General features: G+C 46.5%; 2 protein-coding genes across 2 annotated transcripts; both read left to right on the forward strand.

The window, feature by feature from the left end:
• The first annotated feature begins 6,571 nt into the window (after positions 1-6,571).
• On the forward strand, positions 6,572-10,161 carry LOC105090502 (lysozyme-like protein 6). Its single transcript, XM_031469765.2, has 4 exons — positions 6,572-6,710; positions 7,651-7,809; positions 8,689-8,767; positions 10,085-10,161. Exons 1-4 carry the CDS (start codon positions 6,572-6,574, stop codon positions 10,152-10,154), a joined length of 447 nt encoding a protein of 148 aa, XP_031325625.1. The 3' UTR covers positions 10,155-10,161.
• A 1,961-nt stretch (positions 10,162-12,122) lies between these two features.
• Positions 12,123-25,457, forward strand: LOC105090441 (RAD52 motif-containing protein 1-like). Its single transcript, XM_010981762.3, is given in 9 exon segments — positions 12,123-12,218; positions 12,750-12,929; positions 17,465-17,587; positions 18,070-18,235; positions 19,872-19,919; positions 19,922-19,969; positions 21,775-21,860; positions 23,749-24,118; positions 24,414-25,457. Coding segments are annotated over 8 exon segments (849 nt in total). The 3' UTR covers positions 23,851-24,118; positions 24,414-25,457.
• The last annotated feature ends 539 nt before the right edge of the window (positions 25,458-25,996 follow it).

Here is a 25,996-nt window from a genome sequence, read left to right on the forward strand (position 1 = left end):
CTGGGCGGGTCTTTCCACCTACAGAGGGAGATAAAGGCTCAGGATCCCTTAGCTTGGGCTTGCCACCCATGGGTCTGATTTGGGGCCTTAAAACAACCCATCTAATTATTTATTATGATTCCGTGGGTTGACTGGGGCTCAGCTGGACAGTTCTCCAGTGCAGTGTGCTCATACAGAAATGGAGATAATGACATGTCCCTACCGCGAATCCTCACAGAATTCATGAGATAATACCCTGGGTAACTGATAGTAGATGAGGGGAAGTTTCTCTTTATAGAAAAAATCCAGCTAATAAATGAAGAAGGAAAGATAGCATTATCACCATGTTTCACCACGCCCCTCACCCCCGGGAATGACTGGGTCCAGGCATTGGGCATCAACAGCTGCTAATGTCATGAGAAGGAAGCCAACTAGACATTATATCCCTTTGATGGAAGAACACAACACCTACTGTGATTTTAATCTAATCAAGCTTCTAGACTCAACTGTCAATTTACAGGAATTATAAAATACAGAGAACTACCTCGTGGGTTTGTAATCATCAAAGCCCAGATGGACAGTCTATAGGATGTATGACCTGCCTTCTTCAATAATAAATTGCAAGGAAAAAGAGAAAGATGAAAGAGAAACCTGTGGATTAAAAAGAGATTGAAGAGACATCAGCCCATCACAACCGAGTGCATCTTATTTGGATCTTCATTTAATCTAACTGTTAAAAAATGCCTTTTGACATAAAAACAACTGGAAATTTGAACACTGATCAACTGAATATGTAATGATATTAAAGAATTCTTGTTTTAAGAAAGACATTATTGTTTTAAGGAAGAATTATTGTCTTAAGAAAGATGAGTGAAGAACAATGGACAAAGTACAAGGAACTACCCAGTTGCAAGGAGCTAATATGAAGTAAGGCTGGGGAGGATGGGGACAGGGACTGCAGTGGGAGTCCTGCCCCCAGCTCGGCCATTAGCGCACCCCGTGGGTGGCCTTGGTTGGTCCTTTCCCCTCCCCAGCCCTCAGTTTCCCTACCTGTGAAATGAAGCAGGCCGGCCCAATGGGTCTGCAGCAGCCTGAGCCTGGCCTCCTTCTGCTTTGTCCTCACCTGTGCAGCCCTGCAGCCTTTACTGGGTGCCTGTGACCCCCCTACTACGTGTCCATAGGAGCATAAAAGCAGTGGGATGGGCAGAAGCCCAGAGCTGCTGGGCTCTGAAGAGCCTGGAGCAGAAGAGGCCACCTCCCCGAGGCACCTTGCTTGGAGGATCAAGCTGCAGGATCCCAGGAGGGCAGGTCCAAAGCCAAGGGAATAGCTGTCCAAGAAAGAAACTGCTGGAAGACCTTATCACCCATCAACCACGTGCAGGAGTTATCTCTTCACCAGGATGGTTTGGCCTTTCCTGATGACTGGGGCCTTCTGGTGAGTTCCCTGGGCCTACGTCCAGGTCTGGTCACCTACTCAGGACTCCAGTTGAGGTGGGTTCCTGCTGCCTTTGACACACTCTCTTGGGCACAAATGAACATCACTGGATCCTTATGTCACCTGCCCCTCAATTCCTTGTTGCTGGCCTCTGCCCAGCTGCTCTTCCAACAGCATCACTAAGGAAGTATCAACCTTACCACTGAAATGCCCACATTGTAAATGCTCAATAAATCTCAATAAATAAAGAGGGAGGACTTCCCTCCTGGACCATCACAGGGGCTTAAAATTCTCTTGAAGTATCAGGAGCTTTATCTCCAGAAGGTTAAACTAAAATACCCACCACCTGCTACCAACACCAACCAATTTAGCACGTGGACTCAGTAATGCCCCAGCTCCAAAGAGCAAGAAAGACAAGCCCATGAAAGTGAGCAGTACAGAGTGGCAGCCACACCCACCACGCTGGTGCCAAAGCTGCATTCAAATCCTTGCTCTCTCTCCTACCAGCTCTGTGACCTTGGGTGTGTTACTTAACCTCTCTGCGGATAATTTCCAAGAGTGCTGTGAAGATGAAACAATTCACTGCACGCACCGCATCGTGCCTCACGCTCTAGGAGGGCTTAATAGACATTAGTGACAGTTTTTTGGGGGGAGGCCTCCATTGCAGCACCCCACAGGTGCTCCACCATCACCTCCCCACCTCTAATTAAACCTTCTCTCCTTTCCCTCTCCCTTATAAAAACGACCTTTCCAGTGCCTCATTCTTCAGCCTGGTTGGCTAAGCCTGTGATGTTGCAGTGTCTGACAATGCAACCCTGCCTTGTTTCAGGTCAGCTGGAAGGCCAGCACCGAGGGCACCCTGAGCCTGTGGATGTGTGTGTGGTGTGGCTGCCCACCCAGTGAAGACAGGACAAGTGGTAGCGCAGGGAGGTCTCTTGGACCAACAAGGTGGAATCAGGGGCCAAAGAGATCACAACCCAAATCCCAGCTCTACTACATGCAAACTGGGGTGATTAATGCCTACTTCCCCGGCTAGCGAGCATCGAGGAGGGAATTCTTTCAAGAAGTGTTGTTGCCCACCCCAGCCCCGATTTTCTGTACATGGGCCGCTGCTGGCCTCTAGTGGCCACTGGATAAATTGCACAGCGAGTTGAGCTGAGAACAGAGGTGTGTGTTTTTCTCCACTTCTGAATTTTCCTGGTGCCGGGGTTCTCAGCCATGACAGGCGCATAACTCCCTTTTCACAAAATATATTTTGTGTAATGATAGTAATTTTTAAAAACTTTAAGCACTTTATTGAGGTATTGACATACTATAAATGACATATTTATAGTGTAAGATTTGGTAGTTTTTGATACATGTTATATACCCAAGAAGCCATCATCACAACCAAAACAGTGAACATCTCCATCACCCCCAGAATTTCCTTGTGCTCCTTTCTAATTCCCCACTCCAAGCAAGTACTGAGCGGCTTTCAGTCATTGTAGGTTAGCTCACATTTTCTAGAGTTTTCTGTAAATGTAATACTACAGTGTGTACTCTTTTTTTGTTTTGGTCTGGCTCCTTTCACTCGGCATAATTAGTTTTGAAATTTATCCATGTTGTTGTGTGTACCAAAAGTTCATTCCTTTTTATTGCTGAGTAGTATTTCATCATATGAATGTACCACAGTTTATCTATTCAGAATGAGGATAAATTTAAAAATTAATACAATGCCCTACAATCATATAAAAGAGAAACTGAAGGAAAGTAATACAATAGTAGGTAAGTTCCATGTGGATGCTCAGCCTTGATCACACTGGAACATATATTGATGGAGTCAGATGCTTGACCTATACACACAGTTATATGAACCCAGTTCTTTGTCAGAAACTTTGGTTTGGCTCCCATGGCCAGCAGTTGGCCATCCCATGCAGGAGGGTACAGTGCTGTGTGGATGATGCGTGGGGCCTGAGATTGAGCAGAGAAGGTGGACACAGGCAGGTTTTAACTCAGTGGAAAGATTCATTTCTCACAGGGCTGACCATCAGGGTGGCATGCTTCTTTCTGAGTTACGTGAATGGTGTGTTTGGACTGGACCACCATGGGATTTTAGACCACCATCCAGCCTATTAACGATCCAGATTCATTCACTAAGGTCCATATTTAATTTTTCAAAGGCACGTTTGCATTCCTCTTATCTTACTTTCACAGCACAATCTAGGAGCTTCCATTGCACTTTCCTGAGCAGGGACATAGGCAGTCTTCCCTTCCCCAAGGTCTCAGGGCCAGCGGCAGGCGTTGGCACTTCCCAGTCCCACTGGGGCCTCTCTCAGGAGCCAGAATATGATTTTATGGAAGAAAGTGTTCAGCAATGCTTTGAAGGCAACAAGGCTTTAGAACCTTCTACTACAAACATAACCTTCAGTTGACAGCTTGTTAGGTTGATTTATAACTTGTAAATGTTTATATAGACAGATGATCTGTGGCCTCCATGTTTTCTTGCCCTAGGTTGCGACATCCAGAATTTATTCATGGGCCCCAGGTTGGGTTTTTAAGTTCCTTGACTGAGTAGGAAGCCAACCAGGGCTCATGTCTGTCACGGTTGGGTGGGTGGAGGCTGGAGGGCCCCTCTGGTCCCCCTTTGAGTGATGCCATCAACCCCTCTAAGACTTTAAGCTGCAGGGAGATCCTCCCTTGGCCCACTTTCCAGCATGTTGACCTGGGCTATGGAAACCTCTCCTTCTGCCCAGGGCTCTAATTCTGCACAGATGAGGTTATTTGGGTCAGCTGAAGCATCTGTAGATTTTTGGTCACAAGAAGTACCTCATGAAGTGGCACCCCGAGAATGCCCTCTTCCCAGGGTTCTACCTCCACCCAAGTCCTGCTGGCTTCACATCCCAAGATGTAATGTGTTGCTGTCCTGCTGGGGAGGGCAGTCCAGAGATGGAGGGTACAGGGCAGCACTGCCCACTTAGAAAGCTCTTCCTACTTCCTGTCAAACCCTATCAACCCGTTTCAAAGGGTGGGGTGAGGATCAGTAACAAAACTATCTCTTGCCTCCTTTTTGTTGCAGTTGGTGGAAGTATCTCACAGACTTCCTTGGTGACTTATGTTACTAGAATGTGTGGCCTTCATGGAGAGGTAACAGGTTGTCAGGTCACCACTCCAAGGATGGTTAGCCCCATGCTGACTCTATTAGGCAGGTCTCTTTGGTTGCAAGTGACAGAAACCCAACTCTAATGTGTTTACACAGGAAGGGACCTTTATAGAATCACAAGGTTGCAGTAAGGACCAGAGTGTGTTTAGGTTGCAGAAAGAGTGAACCCTGGGACTGGAATTCTGTCTGGATGCTGCTCCCTCTTCAAGGAGGCTTGGTCTCTCAGATGGGCTGTATCCACAGGATTCCAAACCGTCGGCCTCTGGCCCTACACCCAAGGCTTCCTGTAAGAATCTGAGCTGCTCTGCTTAATTTCAAGTCAAGATATACTGGTTGCGGCCAGGGCATACCCTGTCACATGGAGAGCAGGGCCCTGTGACTGACAGCCCCACTAAAACCCCATGGGGGAAGGAGTTGCCTCACAGATAGTCCTGTTCTCAGAAGGGAATGGAGGGGCAGACAGATCAGCCAGCACTCTCTACCCTGTCCCACCCGGTGGTCTGCCTCACAGTGTCAGCAATCCCCCCAGGCCCATCTGCCACTTCTGCCTGAAGGTAGGGTAGACCTCAAGGCTGAGCCAGTTTGCATGGTTAAGTCCAGAGTATTTCCTGGGGAGAGGGTTTAGCTCAAGTGCATGCTTAGCATGCACAAGGTCCTGGGTTCAATCCCCAGCACCTCCATCGAAAAACTAAACCTAATTACCTCTTCCCTGCAATAATTAAAAAAAAAAGACCAGAGTATTTCCAGGAGAGTGATGACATCACAGAACTGGGGTTCCAGAAGGTGGGGGTGGCCCAGCACTCCTGCCAACTGTAGACAATGGAGAGCAGAGAGCGGGGGAGCGGGGCAGGGCTAAAGGGTAGTCCCTGAGGAAGAAGAGGCTCCTACAGGAACGCCTTTGTTCTGCAGATTCTCACTGAAAGCCCTGGGCTGACTGGGACCTGGGGCCACTGGGGCCAGAGAAGGATAGGAGAGAGGTAAGCTTGGAGAGGGAAGGTGGGTGGGTGTGCACCTGCCAGAACCACTGTCTTCCCTAAGAGAACCCTAAGAAGGGACTTCACGGGCAGAGATGGGGCTCCCTGCTTTCCGAGGCTCAGTGATAACCTGTTTCTGAAGGAACCTACTGAGTCAGGGCAGAATATGGTTGCACAGGGCATGTTTATACTGTAAAAGTATTTGTTGTTTGTCTGAAATTCTAATGTAACTGGACACCCTGTAATTTTATTTGCTAAATCTGGCAACTCTAGGGTGGGAAAGAGAAGCAAAAGAATGATCACAAGCACAGGCCACTATGGAGTGAGTCTTAGAAAACAGAATGAAACATCCCTGAGGAAACAGGGCATCAGGGCAGCCATTTGGTCCAAGCAGAAGCTGCCATGACTCATGAAGCCGGTGGGTGGAGGAACCCTCAGGGTCTAGTTTAAGGGGAAAGATACACACACACACACAAACACACACACACACACACACACACACACACACACAAACACAGACATACACAGAAAATGTTCTAAAACTGACTGTGGTGCTAGTTGCACAGTTCTGTGAAAATGATTGAATTGTACACTTTAATTGAATTAATCTGACACACACACAGAGTGAAAGTGAGGGTTATTTCTACAACTAGAAAATTCTTACTTGCTTTATGATATGCACTTCTGAGTGGAAAAAAAGAACAGAACCTATAACCAGCCCCCATGAGCTGCACAAGGCAGGGCATCCCCTTAGGGAGAGTCACGTGTCACGTGGGGTGTGGGGTTGGGAGGGTCATGACACTATTCTTTCTCCTTTTGTAAATGTTTGTGATTTTCTGCAATAAAAGAGTATTTATAAAATAATAACATGAGAGGAAAGAGGCTGAAAACAGCCGGGTGGAAAGCTGTGAGTGAGCGAGGACATTTGGCTGCTCTCTCCATATTCCTCAGGCCCTCGGAGCAAACCAGCAGGCAGTCTGGGAGACCCTGGGACCCGCCGGCCCGCCACCACACGCCCTCCACTGCGCCTCCTCCCCGCCGGGGATGCCCGGCCTGCTGCTCGTCTCCTTGGCCAGCTGCCTGCTGGCCATAAAGCAGGCCAGCCCCATCAGCCGTTGTGACTTGGCCAAGGTGCTGCATGAGGAGGACTTGGATGGGTTTGAGGGCTACTCCCTGAGTGACTGTGAGTGCCATCCCTCCCACCCCCACCCCCACCGCGCCTCCTCTCCCGGTCATGCCCTACGTGGCCAGCTGTCTTTTTCTGTCACTTGTTTTCCCAAGTCAAGTTCAAAAAACAGCCCTCTCCAAGAAGCCTTCCCCAGCATTGCGTATTTGTTCAATGATTATTAAGTGAGCACTTAGTGTGTCCCAGGAACTCTTTCAGACACTGGGGGTATAGATATCAGCACAGCCCCTTCCCTCACAGTGTTCACATTCTAGGGGGAGAGAGAGCAATAAACAGAAACATACAAATATATGAAGGACTTCCTGGTGGTGATAAATGCTATGCAGAAGAATAAAGCAGGAGGAGTGATAGGTGACAATGTTCTAGAAGAAGAAGTCAAGGAAGGCCTCTCTGAGGAGGTGACACAGCAGTGCTGAATAGAGTAAAGGACCTGGTCCCCCAAACATCTGGGGGAAGAGTATTCCAGACAGAGGAAACAGCCAGTGTAAAGGCTTTATCCTACTCCAAGGTAGAGAAATCTCCCTTCTGCCCAGAATTTGTGCACATCTCTCTCACAGCACTCTCTCCTTTCATCTTGCTTTGTGGGTTTTTTAGGCACAAAGCTTCATTCTTATCCTATAGGTGCCTTGAAGGCAGCACCTCCATTTGATCCAGCTCAATGTCCCTCCCTGGGCTTTGCACAGTTTCTGGCACACAGTAGGTGGTCATTAAGGGCAGAAAGCACGGATGGACAGGTGGACGGATGGGCAGTTGTGCTGATGGGTGGGTGATGGACTGAAGGATGAGAGGAGAAGCTAATGGGTGTTTGTAGCCCGCAAGCCCCATCTAGCCTCTAAGGACTTGCTCCTTTCTTCCGGTTCCTCATCTCCCTTCCTCCTGCATCTCCCTTCCCCCTCAGCTTAGCCCCCTCTAAAAACCCTCTTCTCCCTGTTCTAAGGGCTGTGCCTGGCTTTCGCGGAAAGTGCCTTCAACATAACAAAGGTAGATGAAAATACCGATGGCAGCTTTGACTACGGCATCTTCCAGATCAACAGTCACTACTGGTGCAACGATTACCAGAGTCACACGGAAAACATTTGCCACGTGGACTGTCAAGGTCTGGCGGGGGCCTCAGGGTGGGAGAGGTGAGAGAGGTGACCAGGTTCTATGTACAGGACTTCCCTTCCTACGCACAACCTGGGAGTGGCCCCTGTTGGGGTGGCTCAAGGAATCAGTGAATCCCTTTACTGAGCAGAGGGTTTGACTTGTGTCCCTAATCGCACATCCGTAGGAGTTGCCATGGTGTTCCGCAGGCTCCAGATAGGCTTGCACAGCCAGCAGCGGTAGAGCAGCAGCAGCAGCAGCCAGCATTTATTGAGAGTGGATTATGTCCTCAGCACTTTACATGCATAGCTCATCTCATCCAACCTGCCATGCAGTATGATCCCCACTTTACAGACGAGCAAACTGAGGCTCACAGAACCAGTGCCAAATGGCAAACTGGTAGCCCTGAAAGCTCAACTCTCACCACCAAGCAGTACTGTCTTTGGCTAACAGTCTAACCAAAGGCCAAGTGCAAACTCCCCACTCAGAGCTGATCCAGGAGGCTCCATGGTCCATGACTCTGTCCCTTATCTCCTCCTTTGTTCACCTCAAGAGCCTCCCTCCTTAAGCATGACTTTACCGTGGTCCCTGTGCTTTCCCTAGAAACCTCCAAACCTAGGGGTGAACCACCATCTACTCTGGCTAGGAAGTATGGTAACAAACCAGCCCAAATCTCAGGCTTCCTGTCCCTCCTGCCCCCACCCGCAGCCACCCCCCAACCTCCAGCAGCCATTGTATGGATGCCCCAGTGGGCCTCAAGGAGGGAGGCCCGCCCCATCTGGAAGTACTCAGCCTCCGGGTGGCACATACCTGTGCGGGGAGAGCCAGTGACAGCTTCAGTCTTTGGGACTGTCCCCTGTGCTCTCACCAGTACTCTCCCTCTTCCTTTCAGAACTGCTGAGCCCCAACCTTCTCTCAATCATCAACTGTGCTAAAAAGATTGTGTCCGGAGCAGGGGGCATGAAGAACTGGTGAGGAGGACTCTGTGGGACTAAGCTAGTGGGCAGGGTCTTAAGAAAGATGTGCTGACAGAGAAAGGGACACTAGGCCAGGCCTAGATGTCTTCTACAGTCTAGAAAGATGTGGGCTAGTGGCAGGGCTTGGAACGCCAGGTTCTGGCTCTTCCTCTGATTCTGTGTTAAACCAAACTCTTTTGGCTGCAGTAACAGAACCGCCTGCGCTAACTGAAGGAGTTTGTTCTGAGAGGACAAGGGGTCTTACTGAGCCCACACAAGGGGTGAGGTTGGGCCTCAGGAAGAGGACAGAAGCAGGGCTGGAAACCATCAGCAAGCTTTCCTTGGCAGGTTTCTGCTTCTCTTGCTGTATTTGCTTTACGACTTCCTCTGCAGACCAGCTTTCTCTGCTCTGCCGTCCACAGGACAATGTCTTCCCTGAATCTATGGGCTAATGTCCCAAGCAACCACACAGAGCCTGGCTAGGCTCAGTCCCAGTCCCAGTGCTTGAGGTACAGAATCTGATGGGTTCAGCTCAGACCCCGTGTCCCCACTTGGCTCAATCAGCTGTAGGCCTGGGAGCAGTGAAGTAATAGAAACCTGGCTGCCACAGGGCCCTCTCTCCATAACTGGCTGCAACATTTTCTAGGATAAGTGTGTTGTTCATCAGCTGGGCAGACACCCCAGCTGTCAGCTTACCAACAGTGGACGTTGGGATGGTTACTTAACTTCTCTGACCTTCAAACTAGATACATAACTAATATCAATTGCCACTTCTATGGGAAACTGAAAAAACGGAAGGAGTTAAGTGCCTTGCATTCTCTAAAAACACATGCAAAAGAAGGGGCATTGATGACTATTATGGAGAGAAAGTCAGTGGTTGCCCCTGGGATTTTTTTAAATTTATTATTATTATTTTTAGTAACTCTTAGCCCTGTAACACAGTGCTCTTCTCCTTCAGAGGGAGATAAGGATTTGAAAATGTGGAAGCAAAAAATAATTATAATAATAAAATTTTAAAAGCCTGGGAGGGTAAGAGCTCAGTGGTACAGTGCATACTTAGCATGCAGGAGGTCCTGCATTCAATCCTCAGTACATCTATTAAAAAAAAAAAAAGAAATGTGGAAGCAAACTGAATGGGGGAAGAGGGCAAACAACACAGATAAGGGGATTGAAAGGAAGAATCAGAGGGGCCGAAGGAGGACAGATTAGACTGCTGGGAATGAAGGGGATGCTGGGGGTCGCTCTGCGTGGAAGCCTCACTAAGTTCCGGGTCACATGGGCGGGGAAGCAGCTGGTCAGGTGGAAGCAAGAACCAGGCTTTTCTCTCCTCAGGGTAAAATGGAGGCTGCACTGTGAGGGCCGGCCACTCTCCTACTGGATGACAGGATGCCACCTGGGATGAGGCAGGGGACAGGCCTGTAGTGGAGTCACTCCAGAATTCCTCTCCTCACTTTGGAATTCTTCATTTCTTCTTCCTCTTGCCTCCACTTCCTGTTATTTTCTTCCTTTCCCATTTACAAATAAAACTGACCAGAGACCCAGAAATAAATGGGTTCTAGGACTTTGTCCTTGTTCCCATCCAGGCCCAGGCCCAGGCCCCTGGTTCCCTGATTGTCATTTGCAAACCAAGAAGACTGTAATGAAGAAGTTTCTATATTTTTGGAATTATTAAAGCATTCCATGTGCAAAGACTGTGTTAATTTATTCATTATTAATTCCACATGTCTTTGAGTACCTAATAGAGTAGGAGTGTGCTAAGGACTAGAAGAGAAAGCATAACCATTGTTCATGAGGCATTCATACTCCAGCTGGGGAAGCAGAGACACACATGCATAATGCAGACAAGGAATAGATACATACAATGAATACAATGGTAATAAAATCTAGAATTACTGATTTGAAACAGTATGAGGATCTAAGTAATTTCTCCAAAGCCAACTATTTTTGAAGTAAGAAAGCTCAGAAGTAGGTCACGGGTGGGGCTAAGGGTCTGGTATATTGAGGTGGAGAAGGTAGTGGAGGGGAGGGGAGAAACGGTGCCAGGTGCCAGTGATTTGGGGGTACTTTGGGACAATAGGCTAGAATCCAGATGATTAAAAGAGCTTCCCTGGATAGGATCTGCTTTGCTTGGAAGGTGCTGATGTGGAGTAAAACCTGCTTAAGGACACTGCAAAGACAGAAAAGGGACAGTTGGAGGAATGCCCTGCACAGAGCCACCATCAGTCCTGTCTGACTAAACTGGGGTTTTATCTTGAGCCACTCATAACTCCTTCAGCTATAAAATGAGTGATTTGACTATTCAATGATTCCCAGACTTTTGGATTTCACAGACCAGTAAAATCTCAAAGAAAAACATTAAGACTGTGAAAGATTTCCAACTTTTTATTTCAATGCCTAAGTATTAATCAAAACAACTATCCTTTATCAGTTTCTCTTCATAAGACAATTTTTAGCACCAAATTAAAGGAAAGTCATACTTGTGGGATAATACAAAGGAATAGATTTTGTCCCGTGGGGGAAAAAATTTAAACCTTGATTATATTGTCTTTTTCCCATTTTGATGAGAACTAGCAAAAACTTCATCACAGCCCAGCATGGGTCTGAAGACCATTGTTTGGAAACCTCAAGGGACCTGTTCTATTTCCCCCACAAAATAGCTGACTTCTAGGATGCTTAGAACAGTCCTTCTCAGGCACCATGAGCTCCAATGTTGGTGCCCTAATTGAACCAACTTTTCCCAAACTTATCTCTCCTTCTCACCTTGCCTCCCAACTTCCCACATCATCTGACCTCCACCAGCTCACATACATAATTCACCAAAATCATGAAGGAAAGTCAGGAAATTCTTTTTAAGGATTTCATGTTACACTGTTGATGGCTTTAATGAGCTATATACCTTGATATTTAAAACTCATGCAAACACTCTTACGTCAAAGGATTTCATCTTTAGTGCTCACAGTCCACAAAGAGTTGGGAAGTTTAAAATTTTAAAGTTCCGTGAGTAGTTAGTGCTAACTACCTAGTACTCTAGTCTTCTGTGGGAGTTTGAAGATGAAGCCAGCCGCTATAAAGACATCTGCACCACTTGATCCTGTAAACTCAACCTTTGGACTCTACCCAAAAAATACACTTGAATAGAAACACTAAACTCCTAAGACCTGGAGGCTGCGGCGCTGCGGGGGTGATGGAGGGGAACTAGAGGCCGAGACCCGCCCAGAGTGGGAGGGGTGAAGGAGCCGTCAGAGCACCGCCCTCGCCCCACCCGCGCCGAGCTGGCCCCGCCCCCCTGGAAAAAAAAGCGCGGGCGCTCTGTGCGCAGGCTCAGTGCTGCTTGCGCCTGAGCTGCGCGTGCCCGGTGCCAATTAGTGGGATGGCAGAGATGGTACCTTTTGCGGTTCCCACCGAGAGCGACAAAACCTTGCTGGTGTGGGAGCTGAGCTCTGGACCCACCACCCAGGCCTTGCAAGTGAGCTGGCAGGTTGGAAGGGAGGGATGGAGAAAGCTGCCCTTGCCCCCATAACTGGGAGTACCGGGCCCTGCTCTAGCATCTCGCCCTCCTGTAGTCTCCCCTGAGAGAAATCTTAGTTCTGGGGGCGACCTGAGCAGTCAATTGCCCCCCACAGATTTTTAAAAAATGTTTTATCTACCTATTATTTTATTCATTTTGGTAGCGGGGGAAGTAATTAGGTTTATTTTTAGAAGAGGTAGTGGGAATTGAACCCCAGACCTCGTGCATGCTAAGCATGCGCTCTACCACTGGAGCTATACCCTCTCCTAACCACCACAGATTCTTGAGAGGTTACTCTCAACAGCCAGTGTGTTACCTCCTAATGCTTCTGGAAGCTTAGGATTTCAGAGGGAAACTTGCCCGGGAAATGAGAAGTGTTTGGAGTTGCAACCTCACCGGAGTTGCCTGTGGCGAAGGGCTCGGGGAATATAAGGGAACGGGCAGTTCGTGACATTTCTTGCACGCACGTAGCGTGGGACCACCCTACAGCATTCTCTGTTCACAGTCTTCTCCCAGTTTGGACTTACGTATTCGGTCGGAGCCTCCCCAAATGTGGCGGTGGCCTGTCCTGGTTTCTATGCCATCATCGAGTTTTATTCAGCAAGGGATGCCCGCAGAGCCCAAAAGGCATGCGACCAGAAGCAGCTTTTCCAGAACTCTCCAGTGAAGGTGGGTCCAAATGTGGAATTCCTCGCTCCACAGGGATGACATGATGAATTTAAAAATAATAGGCCAGCATTTATATAGCACTCTGGTTTACAGAATGCTTTCAGATTCATTGCTCCACTGATTCCCCCAGTTCCTCGTTTCTTTTCTTTTCTTTTTTTTAGATGAAGAAACTCAAACTCAGGCTGGTTAAGTGACTTATTTAAGGTTCATGACAAATGTGAAAGCTAGGCGTCAAACCCAAACTTACTGATGTTAAACCCCCATGTCATTTTATGCTGCCCCTTAATTTAAGAAATCTTGACAAGATTCTTGTTTATATTTACTTTTATGTGGATTTTAAATGTGTGAGCTTGACAAACTTTTGTCAGCTGTAACATCTGTAACACCATCATCATCACTCTCAAACTGCCTATTTAGAACTCTCCTTAGTTCCCAGAAAACGGTTAAAATATTTTTTCATGCATTGTAGAAACCTTATTCCATATTAATATGCCATCCAATTTTACTTCCTCAGAGCCCCAGAATTACATTTCATTATGTGCCTCCATTCAGCCACCATTCCTTTTTCAAGGACCATTGAATATGTGAGTGAGGCTTAGATTTCCGAAACCTTTTTTTATATTTGTATGTCTTCATAAGCCTTCTCTGATTGACTTCTTGATCTAGTTACTTCCTACTGACCTTGCTGCCTCTTACTACCCACATTTCTTCCCTCACTGATTTTAACCTTGATTTAATTTGGGAACTCTCCTCAGATGTGACTCCAGGTACACTACCTCCCACTGCTGTACCCTGTTTAACCCTCTTCAATCCTGGTCCTGCTCCCTGTGATTGAAACGATTCCCTGGCAGACATTCTTTAATTTGGAGTCTATGACCTGCCTGATTCTAGCCTGTGACCATTTCACATAGCCACTCAGATATTATAGATGGTACTGGAAAGATTATGAAACAATTATTTGGTATCATTTCTGAGTAATGAGTTCTTTATCTTTCACTGGCCAGCAAGAACTGTGGCAAGATTATCCCAGGTGACAACTGTCTCTACTACCCAGGACCTCAGAGCCCTCTGAAGCGTCCTAATTGTCCAGAACAACTCCATTCAGGGGCTAGCTTCCATGAGACTCAACTTTTAAAAATCAGTCTTCATTTCTCCTTCCCAGCAGGCAACTTCAGTCGGAGAAAGTAATTTCATTTTCTTATTCACCCATTCCTTCATTCATTCACTTAATCAACATACCATCAATCCCCTATTATGTCAAGACTATGCTTGTTTCTGGTAACCAGAAAACAATAAGGTATGGTTTTTTCAAGCACTTAAGGAGCTTATAAACTAGTGATGAAAGATGTACAAACAAATCAATAAAGAATAATGCTTTGGCGGGGTAAGCGGTGGTTCGGCGCAGGGCTCTCTCTGAGCGCACGGACTCAGGCACCTGGTCTATCTGCCCACTTGGGGCGGAGGTCGACTCAGCGCTTAGCCGCGGGCCCCAGACCCCGAAAGGCGGACGTGGTGCCGTCAGTTGAGGCGACTGGGCCAGAGTGGTTACCCGCGGGAGCTACGAGGGAGGGAGGGAGCGAGCCAGCGTCGGGGAGGGGAGGGGGCCGCCCCTGCTCACCCGCCCCGTCCCGCCCCGCCCACCCTTCTCCGCTTGGGAGGAGGGAGGGGGCGGAGCCAATGGCGACAGTGCGGCGCGCCCCGCTCGCTGTGACCTGCTCCCGCCCCTGGGCGGCGGGAGGCTGGTGGTGCTGTGTCAGGCGCGCCCGGCAGAGACCCCCGGCTTGGGGAGGCCCGAGGTGGGGCGGGGCATGTGGCGGCGGCCTCCAGCTACCCCTGGGCCAGAGGAGAGACTGCTGACTAGCGGGCGGCAGGCAGAACGGCGGCGGCCGGTGAAGAAGGGCGAGCCGCCGTCAGGCCCCGTCCCTGGCCCTTCCCCGCCTCCTCGCCGCCATTCCCCCCCCCCCCCCCCCCGCGGGTGACCATGTACTCAGCCCACAGGCCCCTGGTGCCCGGGTTCAGCGCGGCCTCTTCATGTTCCGTCAATACCGCATGGGTTCTGGGACTGCCCGGGTCAAGGGTTTGGGGTACGGAGTGCGGAGTAACGTTTATGGGGTATAGTAAGAGAATGGTGGAGGCAGAATAAAGGGAAAAAGTTACAGAGCTTGACTGGGCCAAGTGGTTAGTGATGGCAGGTGGGAGTGTAGCGGAATAATGGGAGTGCGGAGTGGGGAGTAACTGGGGACAGGTGTGGGGTGGAACAGGTCTGTTGCCATTGGAGGTGAGGGGTGCAGAGTAGCTGGCTTCGTTGCATTAATTATAATAGGGTGAGACCCGCTGGTGTGGAATAGAGAGGGAGAAGGGGCTGGGGCTGTGATTGAGTAGTGGGACTAAGGACAGGTCTTGAGAAGAGAGCGAGGCACTGTTTGCTTAGATCAGAGTGCTGTGTTTGTGGTGTGCTTTACAGAGAGAGGGAGAGACCCAGGAACCTGGAGGGTAGTGCACTTGTAATAGAGGAGAACAAATGTGACTATTGGATCTGTTCCTTTAGCTCTAACCACTGTGCCCTGCTTTCTAGGTTTATTGTTAGCTCCTCACCTTTTGTAAATGAATGTTACCTGTAGCCTGTCTGGTAAACAGGAGAGCCTTTTCTCAAGGCTCTGATCTTTCAGGATATTAACACTTCTGCACTTATATAAAGATAACAAGTTGCAGAATAGAAAGTAACCTTTGTTTTCTTGGAGGTTTTGCAGGACCTGGCCCACGTGCACAGCTGCAGGAACAAAGAATTCCTACAGCAAGAAGTTGCAACAACCAACCCCCCCCCCTTTTAATTTATAAAAGGAGACTGTATTCTGACTGGAGGAGGATGGTTCTCCAAGACATTAGTCTGCCATCCTCTTAGCCGGCTTTCCGAATGAAGTCACTATTCCTTGCCCCAGTACCTCGTCTCCTAATTTATTGGCTTCTGCGGCAGCAGAACTAGTTGGGACTCGGTAACACACTGGGGAGGAGTTCAGAAGGGGCAGGACCAAAGTCTTGTTCCCGCATTGTCTGCTGGGCCCCTCCTTCCCCACCCAGCGGAAGATGGGGAGGCCCTGATGAGAAAGGTCTTTGTGAAGAGGGGCAGGTCCAGGTCTCCAGAGGCTGTTACGGTTTTGGAGGGCCCAGCAGGCTTCTGGGGCTCCAGTGCCCTAGTGGTAGGGGATGGGGTTGTCTTAGTGACTTGAGTCCCTTCCAGTGTTGTGTTGTTCCTCTTCTGTTGCCTCGATGTCTACTTTTTCTTTTGTCAGCACGTCACAGTGTCAGGTCTTGAGGCCAGTGCCTCACACAGGGGCTGCCCTAGGCCAGTCTTCTGAAGGCATGGGCGGGGGTGGGGTGGGGAGGCTCAGCCCAGGTCAGATTGATCTAGATCAGGGGGAAGCATGGAATGATGGGGTCCAGGGCTAGGGCGGCTCCCTTCTCTCTTCTTGGTCTTCCCCTAGCAGGGGCCTCCTCTGCTGGTTCCACTTCCCCCAGGGAGCCAGCAGTGAGAATGACGCCCACTCCCAGCCTGGGCCAGCCCCAGGAGTCCAGCCAGGGGTGGGACCCAGCATAAGGCTGTCTCTCCTACCACCTAGCTCCTGGAGCAGGAGATTGGACCACTAGGACTGGTCCCCTGGTGAGGGAAGAACCGTCCTGTGTGTATACTCAAGGAAACACCTGGCACTGTTTCTTCCCTGGGCAGAGACTTGTAATGATTTTCTTGTCTGCCCCTTCATCTGTGCCCCTTTTTTTGAAGGAGTTGACCGCATCCTCCCATCTTTTGGGCAAGGAGGCTGGATGAAAAAAAGAAAAAAGAATAATGCTTTGACTTTATTTGTATTACTTAAATTTTTATGAATATGTTTCTATACTACATCCTATCTAAAAATTGAAATAGAGATATAAGAAAAAACTAGCAATGTAAGAGATCCACAGTAATGTGTAAGTTATTCAGAGAGTTAACTTGAGATATTTGCACTCTCAAAGAAGAGTCTAATCTAACGCAGATGATGCTGAAAGAATGCTAATTCTTTTAGTTTATGAAATGTATAGAGGTATGTGTGTTCCTTCTCACAGGGGTTAGTAACTTGGGGAGTGGGGCTGCTACAGATTCAGGTCCTACTTCAGTGGCAGGTCCACTTATCTCTTCTTCAGATCATATTCTCAAGCAGGAGCTACAGGATGACACAACTAAAACAATTTACTTCCTTTGTGTACCCACAAGCCTGTAATAGGCTTCTGCAGGACTTCCTTGGTTCCTTTCATCATCACCTTCACCACCAGAGATCAGGGAAAGCTTCTGATTAATCAGGGGCCATGGAAGTGATACAGAAAAGTATTGATTTAAAAGTAATAACATTTATTTAGGGCTTCCTAGGAACTCATTGCTTAAAATGTGGTCCTATTTAATCTTCACAACCACTCTTATGAAATTGGTATTAGTAAATCTCAGGTGTATCCAAAATAAATCTCTGTGTCAAGCTGTAATATTTTTAGGCTTCTTATGTCTTTAGGTTCGTCTGGGCACCAGACATAAGATGTTTCAACCTAATGCCCTTGCCCTAAGCAGCTCCAGATGCCAAGAATTGGCCAATTACTACTTTGGATTCAATGGGTGGTCAAAAAGGATCATAAAGGTAAAGTGTAGATTTTCTTTGACTAACCAGACTCCTTTCAACATTGAAATCCTAGACTTCAGAGAGAAGACTAGAACTGGGTTGTGGGGAGATGTGAGAGACCTCCAAGTGGAAGTGTCTGAGCATTGCCCTGCCACTTAGAATTGATGATAATCTCAATGACTTGGTGGTGGTGTTCCTAATTTTCTCCAGTAGTTGTATGATATATAATAGAAAATAGTTGTCCATATCTAGTAATTCATTTGCAAGTCTTCCTTGATTTTGAAGCAACAGGACACCTCAACTATTAACTGGGCTTGGTGAAGTTTAGATTTTACTTCTAATAACAAAAAATTTTGAAGTCTTGCCTTTAATTTGAAGTCCTGGGTAGGGGTGTAACTCAATGGTAGAGCATGTGCTCAGCGTGCATGAGGTCCCAGGTTCAATCCCCAGTACGTCCATTAAAAAAAAAACAGAAAAACTCATCACCAAAATTCTACCAGCTTCAGGATCTTTCTGACCTTGAAGAAAGGGAAAATGAAGGTATTGTGGCACAACATCAGAAGCAAAGCCTGAAGTTCTGTGCTTTAGAGGTGATGTTAACATCCTATGAAGCCAGGAGTCCTGGAGCTGGCATCACCGAGGAACCCTTGGACAAGCTGGAGGAAGGTCTGTTTTCCAGTGTGTGGTGGGTAGTGAGGGGGTGGGATTTCTCCTTTTTCCTTTCTTTCTAAAACTTTTTTTTTTTCAGATACATCATCACTCTCGCTAAGCAACTAAAACCCTGGGCAGAGTTTTTCTGCCTTGTGATACAGATTCTTATCTTAGGCGATGCCTGACAGAACCTTTAACTTTAAAATTTTAGAGCTGATTGCCTGTCAAGAAGTTTAGGAGGAGGGAAAAATTCTTTTTTTCCATTTTTGGTTAATAATTTGTTTTGTGCTAAAATAATCCTTTCCAATACAGATTTCTTGTAGCCTTCAGTTATCCCAACAAAATAATCATCTAAAGATTTAAACTCTTGTGTAAATGTTCAGTCCTTTGCCTCCTATACAAGGACTTGAGTGGATAAAGTCAAATGTAGATCCCTAGAAGGGTTTTTCCAGCTGGTACTGAGTTTTTTCCTAGAACCCATGGCAGTTGCAGTTAGGGTTTTAAGTCAGAGGCAGGTCTGTTAGTTAATGGAGTGGAGGAGTGCTGGGAAACAAAATGCTGGAAAACAAGCTGCTGGACAACAAACAGCTAGAAAAGAAGCGACTCCTAAATCTCCATAAGCTTAAAATATTATATTCACACTTGCTTGCTTAAAATGCACATGCTTGCTTTGTTTTAATGTTTTGTGCAGTAGATGACCTATAGCACGTATTATGCTAAGGAAAATTTGTGGTGAGCAATCCTGACGTTGACCATAAGGGCACGAAGGAGGGCAGCTATTTCCTTAGGGTGAAACAATGGACAGTCTTGGAAAGCCAGATCATCCATTAACAGAACTTTGTTCTGGCATGAAAGCATGCTGTTGAACCCAGGGGAAGTATCTGCTATCTTGAAATGTCCTGGAGGCAATGACAGGATTGACTCAGAAATTTTGCATACCCATAGGAGGGGGGTGATTGTTCCTGGAAGGGATGGGCCTCAAATTAATCAGTTAACCAGCAAGCAGAACTTAGTGCTTATCGCATGAAATATCCAAAGCCCCACATCTTTGATCACATTTTTTTCTGAGCTGTATACTCCTAATTAATATGATGCTGACCAGGCTTTCGGCACTCCAGATCCACGAGATGTTGAGTCCCCTGGTCCCATCTTTGTTCTTTACTTTGTCTCTTTGTTTCTTAAGTCTTTCATCGCCTGTCCTCAAACATGATCCCGAGCTGCACTGGACACAGCAGAGGAGGCTCCACCATCCACCTGAGTGGCTGATGCTCTGGGAGGGGCTAGATCATCTGCACTACCACCAACTCTGTTTCATTGTGTGTTTCCAGCCGTTTAAGCACAGGAGAGCAGGAGTGTAGCTTCAGCTTGTCCATTTGAAATCTGTATGATGTGAGATTTGTGCCACATTCTTGGCTTGCATCTCCCGTCTAGTACTTCAGGAACTTCCAGAATTGATCTGGGCAGTAAAAATGTGCCCTGCCAGGATATGTCTATAACAGAGCCATTCGACCACACGCTTGTGTTGTGCCTACCTTTAGTTGCTCTGAGAATGATCTAAGAATTACAGGTGCATTTTTCTTTTTAAATGTATAACATAAAAATCAGTTATTCAGATAGGCATTTTAAATCAATTTGTTTTTCTTGGATTTAGGGCCATTATCATTACTTATGAAAAGGAAAATAACCCAGAAGCTTGCTATTCAAAGGCTATGACAGATGCATTCCAGAAACTGCTGATTGTGGTTTTAGGTAAGACTTTATTCTTTTCTTTTTTTTTTTTTTTTTTGAGGGAGGAGATAATTGGGTTTATTCATTTATATACTTGTTTTTAGAGGAGGTGCTGGGGGTTGAATCCAGGACCTCATGCTTGCTAAGCATGTGCTCTGCCACTTGAGCTATACCCTGCCCACTCTAAGACTTTCTCGGTTGTCCTTGAAGTGCTAAAAAATAATGGTCACCTAAAACACTATATATTCTTTCAGTCACTAAATTCTTTCACAGCGGCGGTCTCAAATTTGTTCTCTGGGGCATTTCTGAGAAGAATGACAGCAAGTATTACTGTGTCCAGCGTGCAGATGCAGACCGCCTTGTCCCACTTCACACAGAGAGTGCTCCATCCAGCTCTTCTTTCTCGATCGCTCGCTTATACAGGTTGGTAGAGTGATTATAAGCCTTGGACACATGTGTTTGAGTCCTAACTCTGTCTCTTAGGGTTTTTTAAATGCAATTTTAGGTTTTCTAGCCAGAGAGCTTTGGAGGTATTTATTATCTCTAAGCTGCATTATCGTTTTCTGCAAAATATGGTTAGTCATTCAGCTCATCTCATGGGGGATCGTGTAAGAGTAATGAGATGGTGAATGTAAAAAGCTTAGAACTGTGCCTGGAACATGGTAAGCAGACAAAATATGTTGGCTGTTATTATTATTGTTGTTTCCCTGTTGCAGAGTTTTAGATTTAGTATTAGATTATGTTTTTGGAGTCAATTCAGTTTGTTTTCTTTTCTCATGTGTTGTGTGAATATGATTCTTATAATAAATTAGCTACGTTTTTGTGAGCCTTGAAAGTGGTCATGCTGTTAAATGGCATCGATTGTGTTCCCTACTGAGTTACACAGTGGTGAGAACGTCACAGGCTCCGCCCAAAGGAAACTTTATGATTGTTTATTCCAGGAGCAGAGTCATTCCCCTGCTTCACAGCCCTGCAGACTGAGAGACTGAGAAAGCCTAGTGAAGTTCTCAGAGACCTTACTTGCTTATTAAGAGTTGACCGTGGATTGGTCTCAGCCTCCCAGTGCAGGCAGTCCTTCCTGTGAAGGTTGACTTCCCTGGTCACCAGGCAGAATCCCCATCAGCTGTCAACTTTTGATTAACAACCTTTAAGAACCAAACTAAATGTCTGGGTTGTTTACCTGTTCCTAACATGCTGAAGGTATTCCTTACTTGCACTCACAACTCCTTAGACCAGAAAGCCTCGTGACTCTAGTTTGCCTTGAGGGAAGTTGTATTGCCCAAAAGGTACATCGGCCAGTTTCTGCCAGCAGTGTTCAAATGCTTGCTCTCTCTCTCTCTCTCTCATTCTCTCTCCCTTTCTCTCTCTCTCACCCCAAAGCTTTGTTCGTTGTATCTGGTGGAATTTTGGTCCCAAGGAGCAGACAGTAGCCTTGTTTCTAATATGAAGTATCTGTTATAGTCCGATGGTGTCCATCCCAGGTTTGAACTCACTTTGACCCCCACCTAATGCCTTACTGTTTAATCATATTATGATTGAACATTTTTGTTTCTGACAGCTTTTACTTCCTGTGTCATTATTTCTCAGTTCTTATTTCTAAGACCATAAAGTTTTTTGAAGCAAGCAAAGTTGGTACTTCTTATATACATTTTCACAAATAGTTGTGATAAATACTGAAGTGTCAGTTGAGGGAACTGCTAGGAAAATGCTCTTATTTTCTGCTTTTAGAAATCAAAAGAATGTCTAATTATTGGGTGCTACCGTTGTATACAGAAAGTTTTAGAACAAGAAAAGTTCTGAACTGACCCTTGTTAACTGTATTTCAGAAAACAGTAAAATGGCTGTGGTGTACAGACCCTGTGAAGAGGTCACAGGTGCTAGGACTGAAGAGGAAGTACGGGATTTAATTCAAGTATGTGGAGATAAAAACTCGAGGGGCACCCAGCCAATGTCGCCGTAATTCAAAACAACCAGCAGGATTTAGAAGACTTTGGCTTGTCCACTCAGCTCTGTCATCCTTAGGGAAATGTGAAACTCTGAAACTGCTTTTGAGGCAGGGGATTTCTGGGGCTTTTCCTGAAGTCCTGACCCTTGGCTCTGACCCTTTATTTGCAATTTGGAGAGCAGGACTGAGGGCCATCAGCGTGCTTCTGCAGTTGTGGACACAGGAGAAGACACAGGCCTTTTAAAACTCCCCTCAAGCAGAATCCCAGGCATTTAGGAACCAAGTAACTATGGCCTTAGGTTGGATTATGCTGCAGCGTTTGAAAACTATGAATGCCTTTCAAATAAGGTGTGTTGTTACTCAGAACTCAGCATCTCATATATATCTTATGTGAAATATTTTGCTGAAAAACCTTTCTGTAAATCAATTATATGGATGTCCTGAATTAGAGATTAAGTTGTCAAAGTAATTTCTAAAAGAAAATATTAATGAACTGCATGTAAGATTTTTTTAATGAGTAAAAATGTGTTTCGTGTCATTAAGAACTTAATGTGCAGCTAGATTTCTTTTCTAATTATGTAACTCTCCCCAGCGTTGTCAAGTTTGTTATGAAGAGAAGAAAGCAGAGAAAGAAAAGATGGTTATGTTCAATGTTCTGAAAAAGTATTTGAAGTTTTTTCTGCACAAGATATTTTAATTCAATTTATACCAAATTATTTTAAATTCAGTTTAAGTGAGGGACACTTCAGTCATATCCATGTTTGGGCTTTAAAAAGTCTAGCTTCTTGTGAAATGTGAGAGGAAGGGATTCAGTATCGATGCTAAAGTTTTCAGAAAGCCGATTATAACAACAGACCCATTCCTCACTGGCCAATCTTGGAATCAATTCCATTTAAAAACCGTTAAGTGCTTGACACTGGGAATAAGATGAAGCTCCTTCTCCATGGAGTTTAGTGGCCAGAGGGTGTGCCAGATAATTAAAAAGGACTAAAATTAAAGAGATTATAAGGGCTGTGAAGGAAGTAAACTGGGTGCTAGTTGCAGTATTTCAAGAAAATTATTTGACATGCTGACTTCATTGAGAGGGAGGAGGTAATTAGGTTTTTATTCATTTACATATATTCTGTTTCTTAAAAATATAATTTTATTGAAGTATAGTCAGTTTACAATGTGTCAATTCCTGGTGTACAGCACAATACTTCAGTCATATAGGAACATACATATATTTGGTTTTCATATTCTTTTTAACCATAAGTTATTAGAAGACACTGAATATAGATCCTTGTACTATACAATATAAACTTGTTTATCTATTTTGTACATAGTAGTTAGTATCTGCAAATCTCCAACTCCCAACTTATCCCTTCCCACCACCTCCCCCAGTTTATTTTTAATGGAGGTACTGGGGATTGAACCCAGGACCTTGTGCTTGCCAGGTATGCACTCTAACCACGGAGCTATCCCTCCCCTCAACATGCTGACTTTAACATCCTAGGTGTCTTCTGTGTGTGTGTGTGTGTGCACACAGGGTAGACCTCTGAAAAGTGGCATTGTAATTTTTTCTAGACTAACGGCTGTGCTGAGACAAGGTGAGATGGCGAAATTTTCCAGTGCTAATGTTAAGGGCTGTTCACTTGGTTTCCAACTCTTTCCCAGAATGAATTGCTCACCCGCTCCAAAACCCTTCCTGTAGAAATTTTGGAGTCATCACTGATTCAGTGGTAACCCCTAATAATAGAGTGGTGAATTTTATAATCAGACATGGATCCTGAGAGTTTAGAGGACATGACAACACTTTAGAATAACTGTAAATTGTATTCCCCTCCCACTGCCCTAACTGGTACTCATTTTGTAGGTCAGTTACTTTTCTTGGAAGCAGTGTGGCCAAGGGAAGGAAGAATGTCTCTCAGATTTCAGTTTTGAGGAGGAGGAGTTCAGAAGGCCGGAACTGGACTAGCACTTTTGAATTTCCCCGAAGGCCAGGCCCTGTGACTTCCTTGGGAAGCTCTGCACCATCACCCCCACCCCTGCACTGCTGGAGTCCGGGGCCACTCTGGTCTGCAGCCCAAATCCTGCCTCGTTGTGCTGGGGGCCAGGCCGGGGTTGGAGAGAGGGCCCGGCTGGAGGTGTCAACTTTGCTGGGGGAAGGATGGCCTGGGCCCTGGGAAAAAGACTGACTCAGATTGGATCTCCACCCTGACCTAATAAAGGTCGTGTCACTAAAGGTGTGTCAGAAATAATGGGTGGGGCATGAGGCAGGGGAGGGGTGCACATGTAGCCAGGCTGCCATATCGCTTGGGTTTCCATTCAGCACACCAGGCCAGAGCCCCACTGGCCTGGGTCGCTGTGCCCAAATCGTCTGCAGATCATGTTCCCGTGGCTCTTCTTTGCATGGTAACCATTGTGGGTGCTAGCTATTCCAGGCAGTTCAGCCCCTGGAATGGTCCCTCGACTCTGTCCAGCTGACCTCCGACTCAGAGCCAGGGGACTTTAATTACTCCTTTAATTCCTTCTCTACAGCCCAGATGTTGGCCCCACCTCATCAGGAGTTGACTGAGACTTTGCTTCTATACACAGACAGGGCTAAAGATGGAGAGCTGCCCGCAGGGCCATATCGAGGTGTGGCTGTCTCACATCAAGAGGGGAATGACAAGCTAACCCAGCATCAAAAGCTCCCAGAGGAGGTTCCAGTGCTAGGCTGGGATCAGAATCAGGCCCCAGCTCTGTCTCCTCGACCCAAAGGTAACATTAAAGCTGTAGATGTAGATCAAGCCGAAGATCACCAGGCATTTGAAATACTTGTCCCACCTCTAGGTGGTAAGAGTTCAAAACCAACAAAGTTTATTGTTTCACCCTGAAGAAAGGTTTAGTTCACCATCGACGACTTGCCAAACAGTTGCACAATGATTATTTGGATTCCAGTATGGATGACTTTTACCCTGAGGAGAACCTACCTGTGGATGTTCTGGGAAGCCCAGATCAACCTCCAGAGCCCCCTGAGGGGGCTGAAATGTCCTCATCCCTGCAGGAGGCCCAAAATCATTGTCCAGCACACACTGAGGAGTTTGACTCTCCACCCCAGCAAGAGGCTCCTGCTCAAAATTCGCAGACCCCTGAGAAGGTTGAACCTCTTCCACCCCAAGCAGAGGCCCAGGCTCAGCTTCCAGAGACCACAGAAGAGACAGAACCACCTCCCCTTCAGCAGGGGCTCTGTCTCAGCCTTCAGAGCCCCTGAGGAAGTAGGCACTTCAGTCTCTCAGGAGGATGGAGGACTTCAGGAGGTTTTAGTTCAACCATTAAGGCATCATGAGGTAGAACAGGAATTTACTGTAACTCAACACCCAGGGTCACCTAAGACACCTTCGCCTTCGACTCCGTCTTCAGGGATGCATTCTGTAACATATACCCCAGAAAAGGAGCAACGAGAAAAGAATTCTTCCACAAGCATAAATGTCTGTGAGCTTTGCATTTGCAGTAATGAGACCTTGTCCTGCGTTGGTCTCAGCCCAGAGGCGAGGCTCTGCAGAGTGCCCGTGCCAGAGCCCAACAGCTACAACAGCACCTTCACCGTCCTGTAAGAATTGCTTTTCCTCATTTGTTCTCTGCATCCTGCCTGACCTGGCAGCCTTTCTTTGAGGTCTTCCTGGGTCTTCCTCATCTCCCTAGTTCACATTGACTGTTTTTACCTTTTGTCTTATAAGCAATTTCTTATCTTCATTTGCCTTCTTACTATCATTCCTTCTTCTCTAGTCTTTTACTTATAATTGCCCTTATTCTTTTTCCTTCTCTATTTTTTACTCCATTATTTAATTTCTTAACATCTACTCTTCTCTCATTTTTGCTCCATCCTCGTTCCAGCACCATGTCCCTCTCCCCATCCCATTGTGGGTAATACAACAAAGTGGTTAAGAATAGAGATTCTGGGGTCAGACTACCTGGGTTTGAATCCAGGTCTGCCATTTGTTAGCTTTGTGACTCAGTTTTCTCATCTGGAAAATGGGGATTATCATAGTCACCATCTCATAGGATTTAGATGAGTCAATACATGTAAAGCTTTTTTATCAGTGCCTAGCATATATCTGAGTGTTAGCCATTATTATTAT

The sequence above is a fragment of the Camelus dromedarius genome, chromosome 16 (assembly GCF_036321535.1).
Source record: "Camelus dromedarius isolate mCamDro1 chromosome 16, mCamDro1.pat, whole genome shotgun sequence".
In the NCBI taxonomy this organism is placed as follows: Eukaryota; Metazoa; Chordata; class Mammalia; order Artiodactyla; family Camelidae; genus Camelus; species Camelus dromedarius.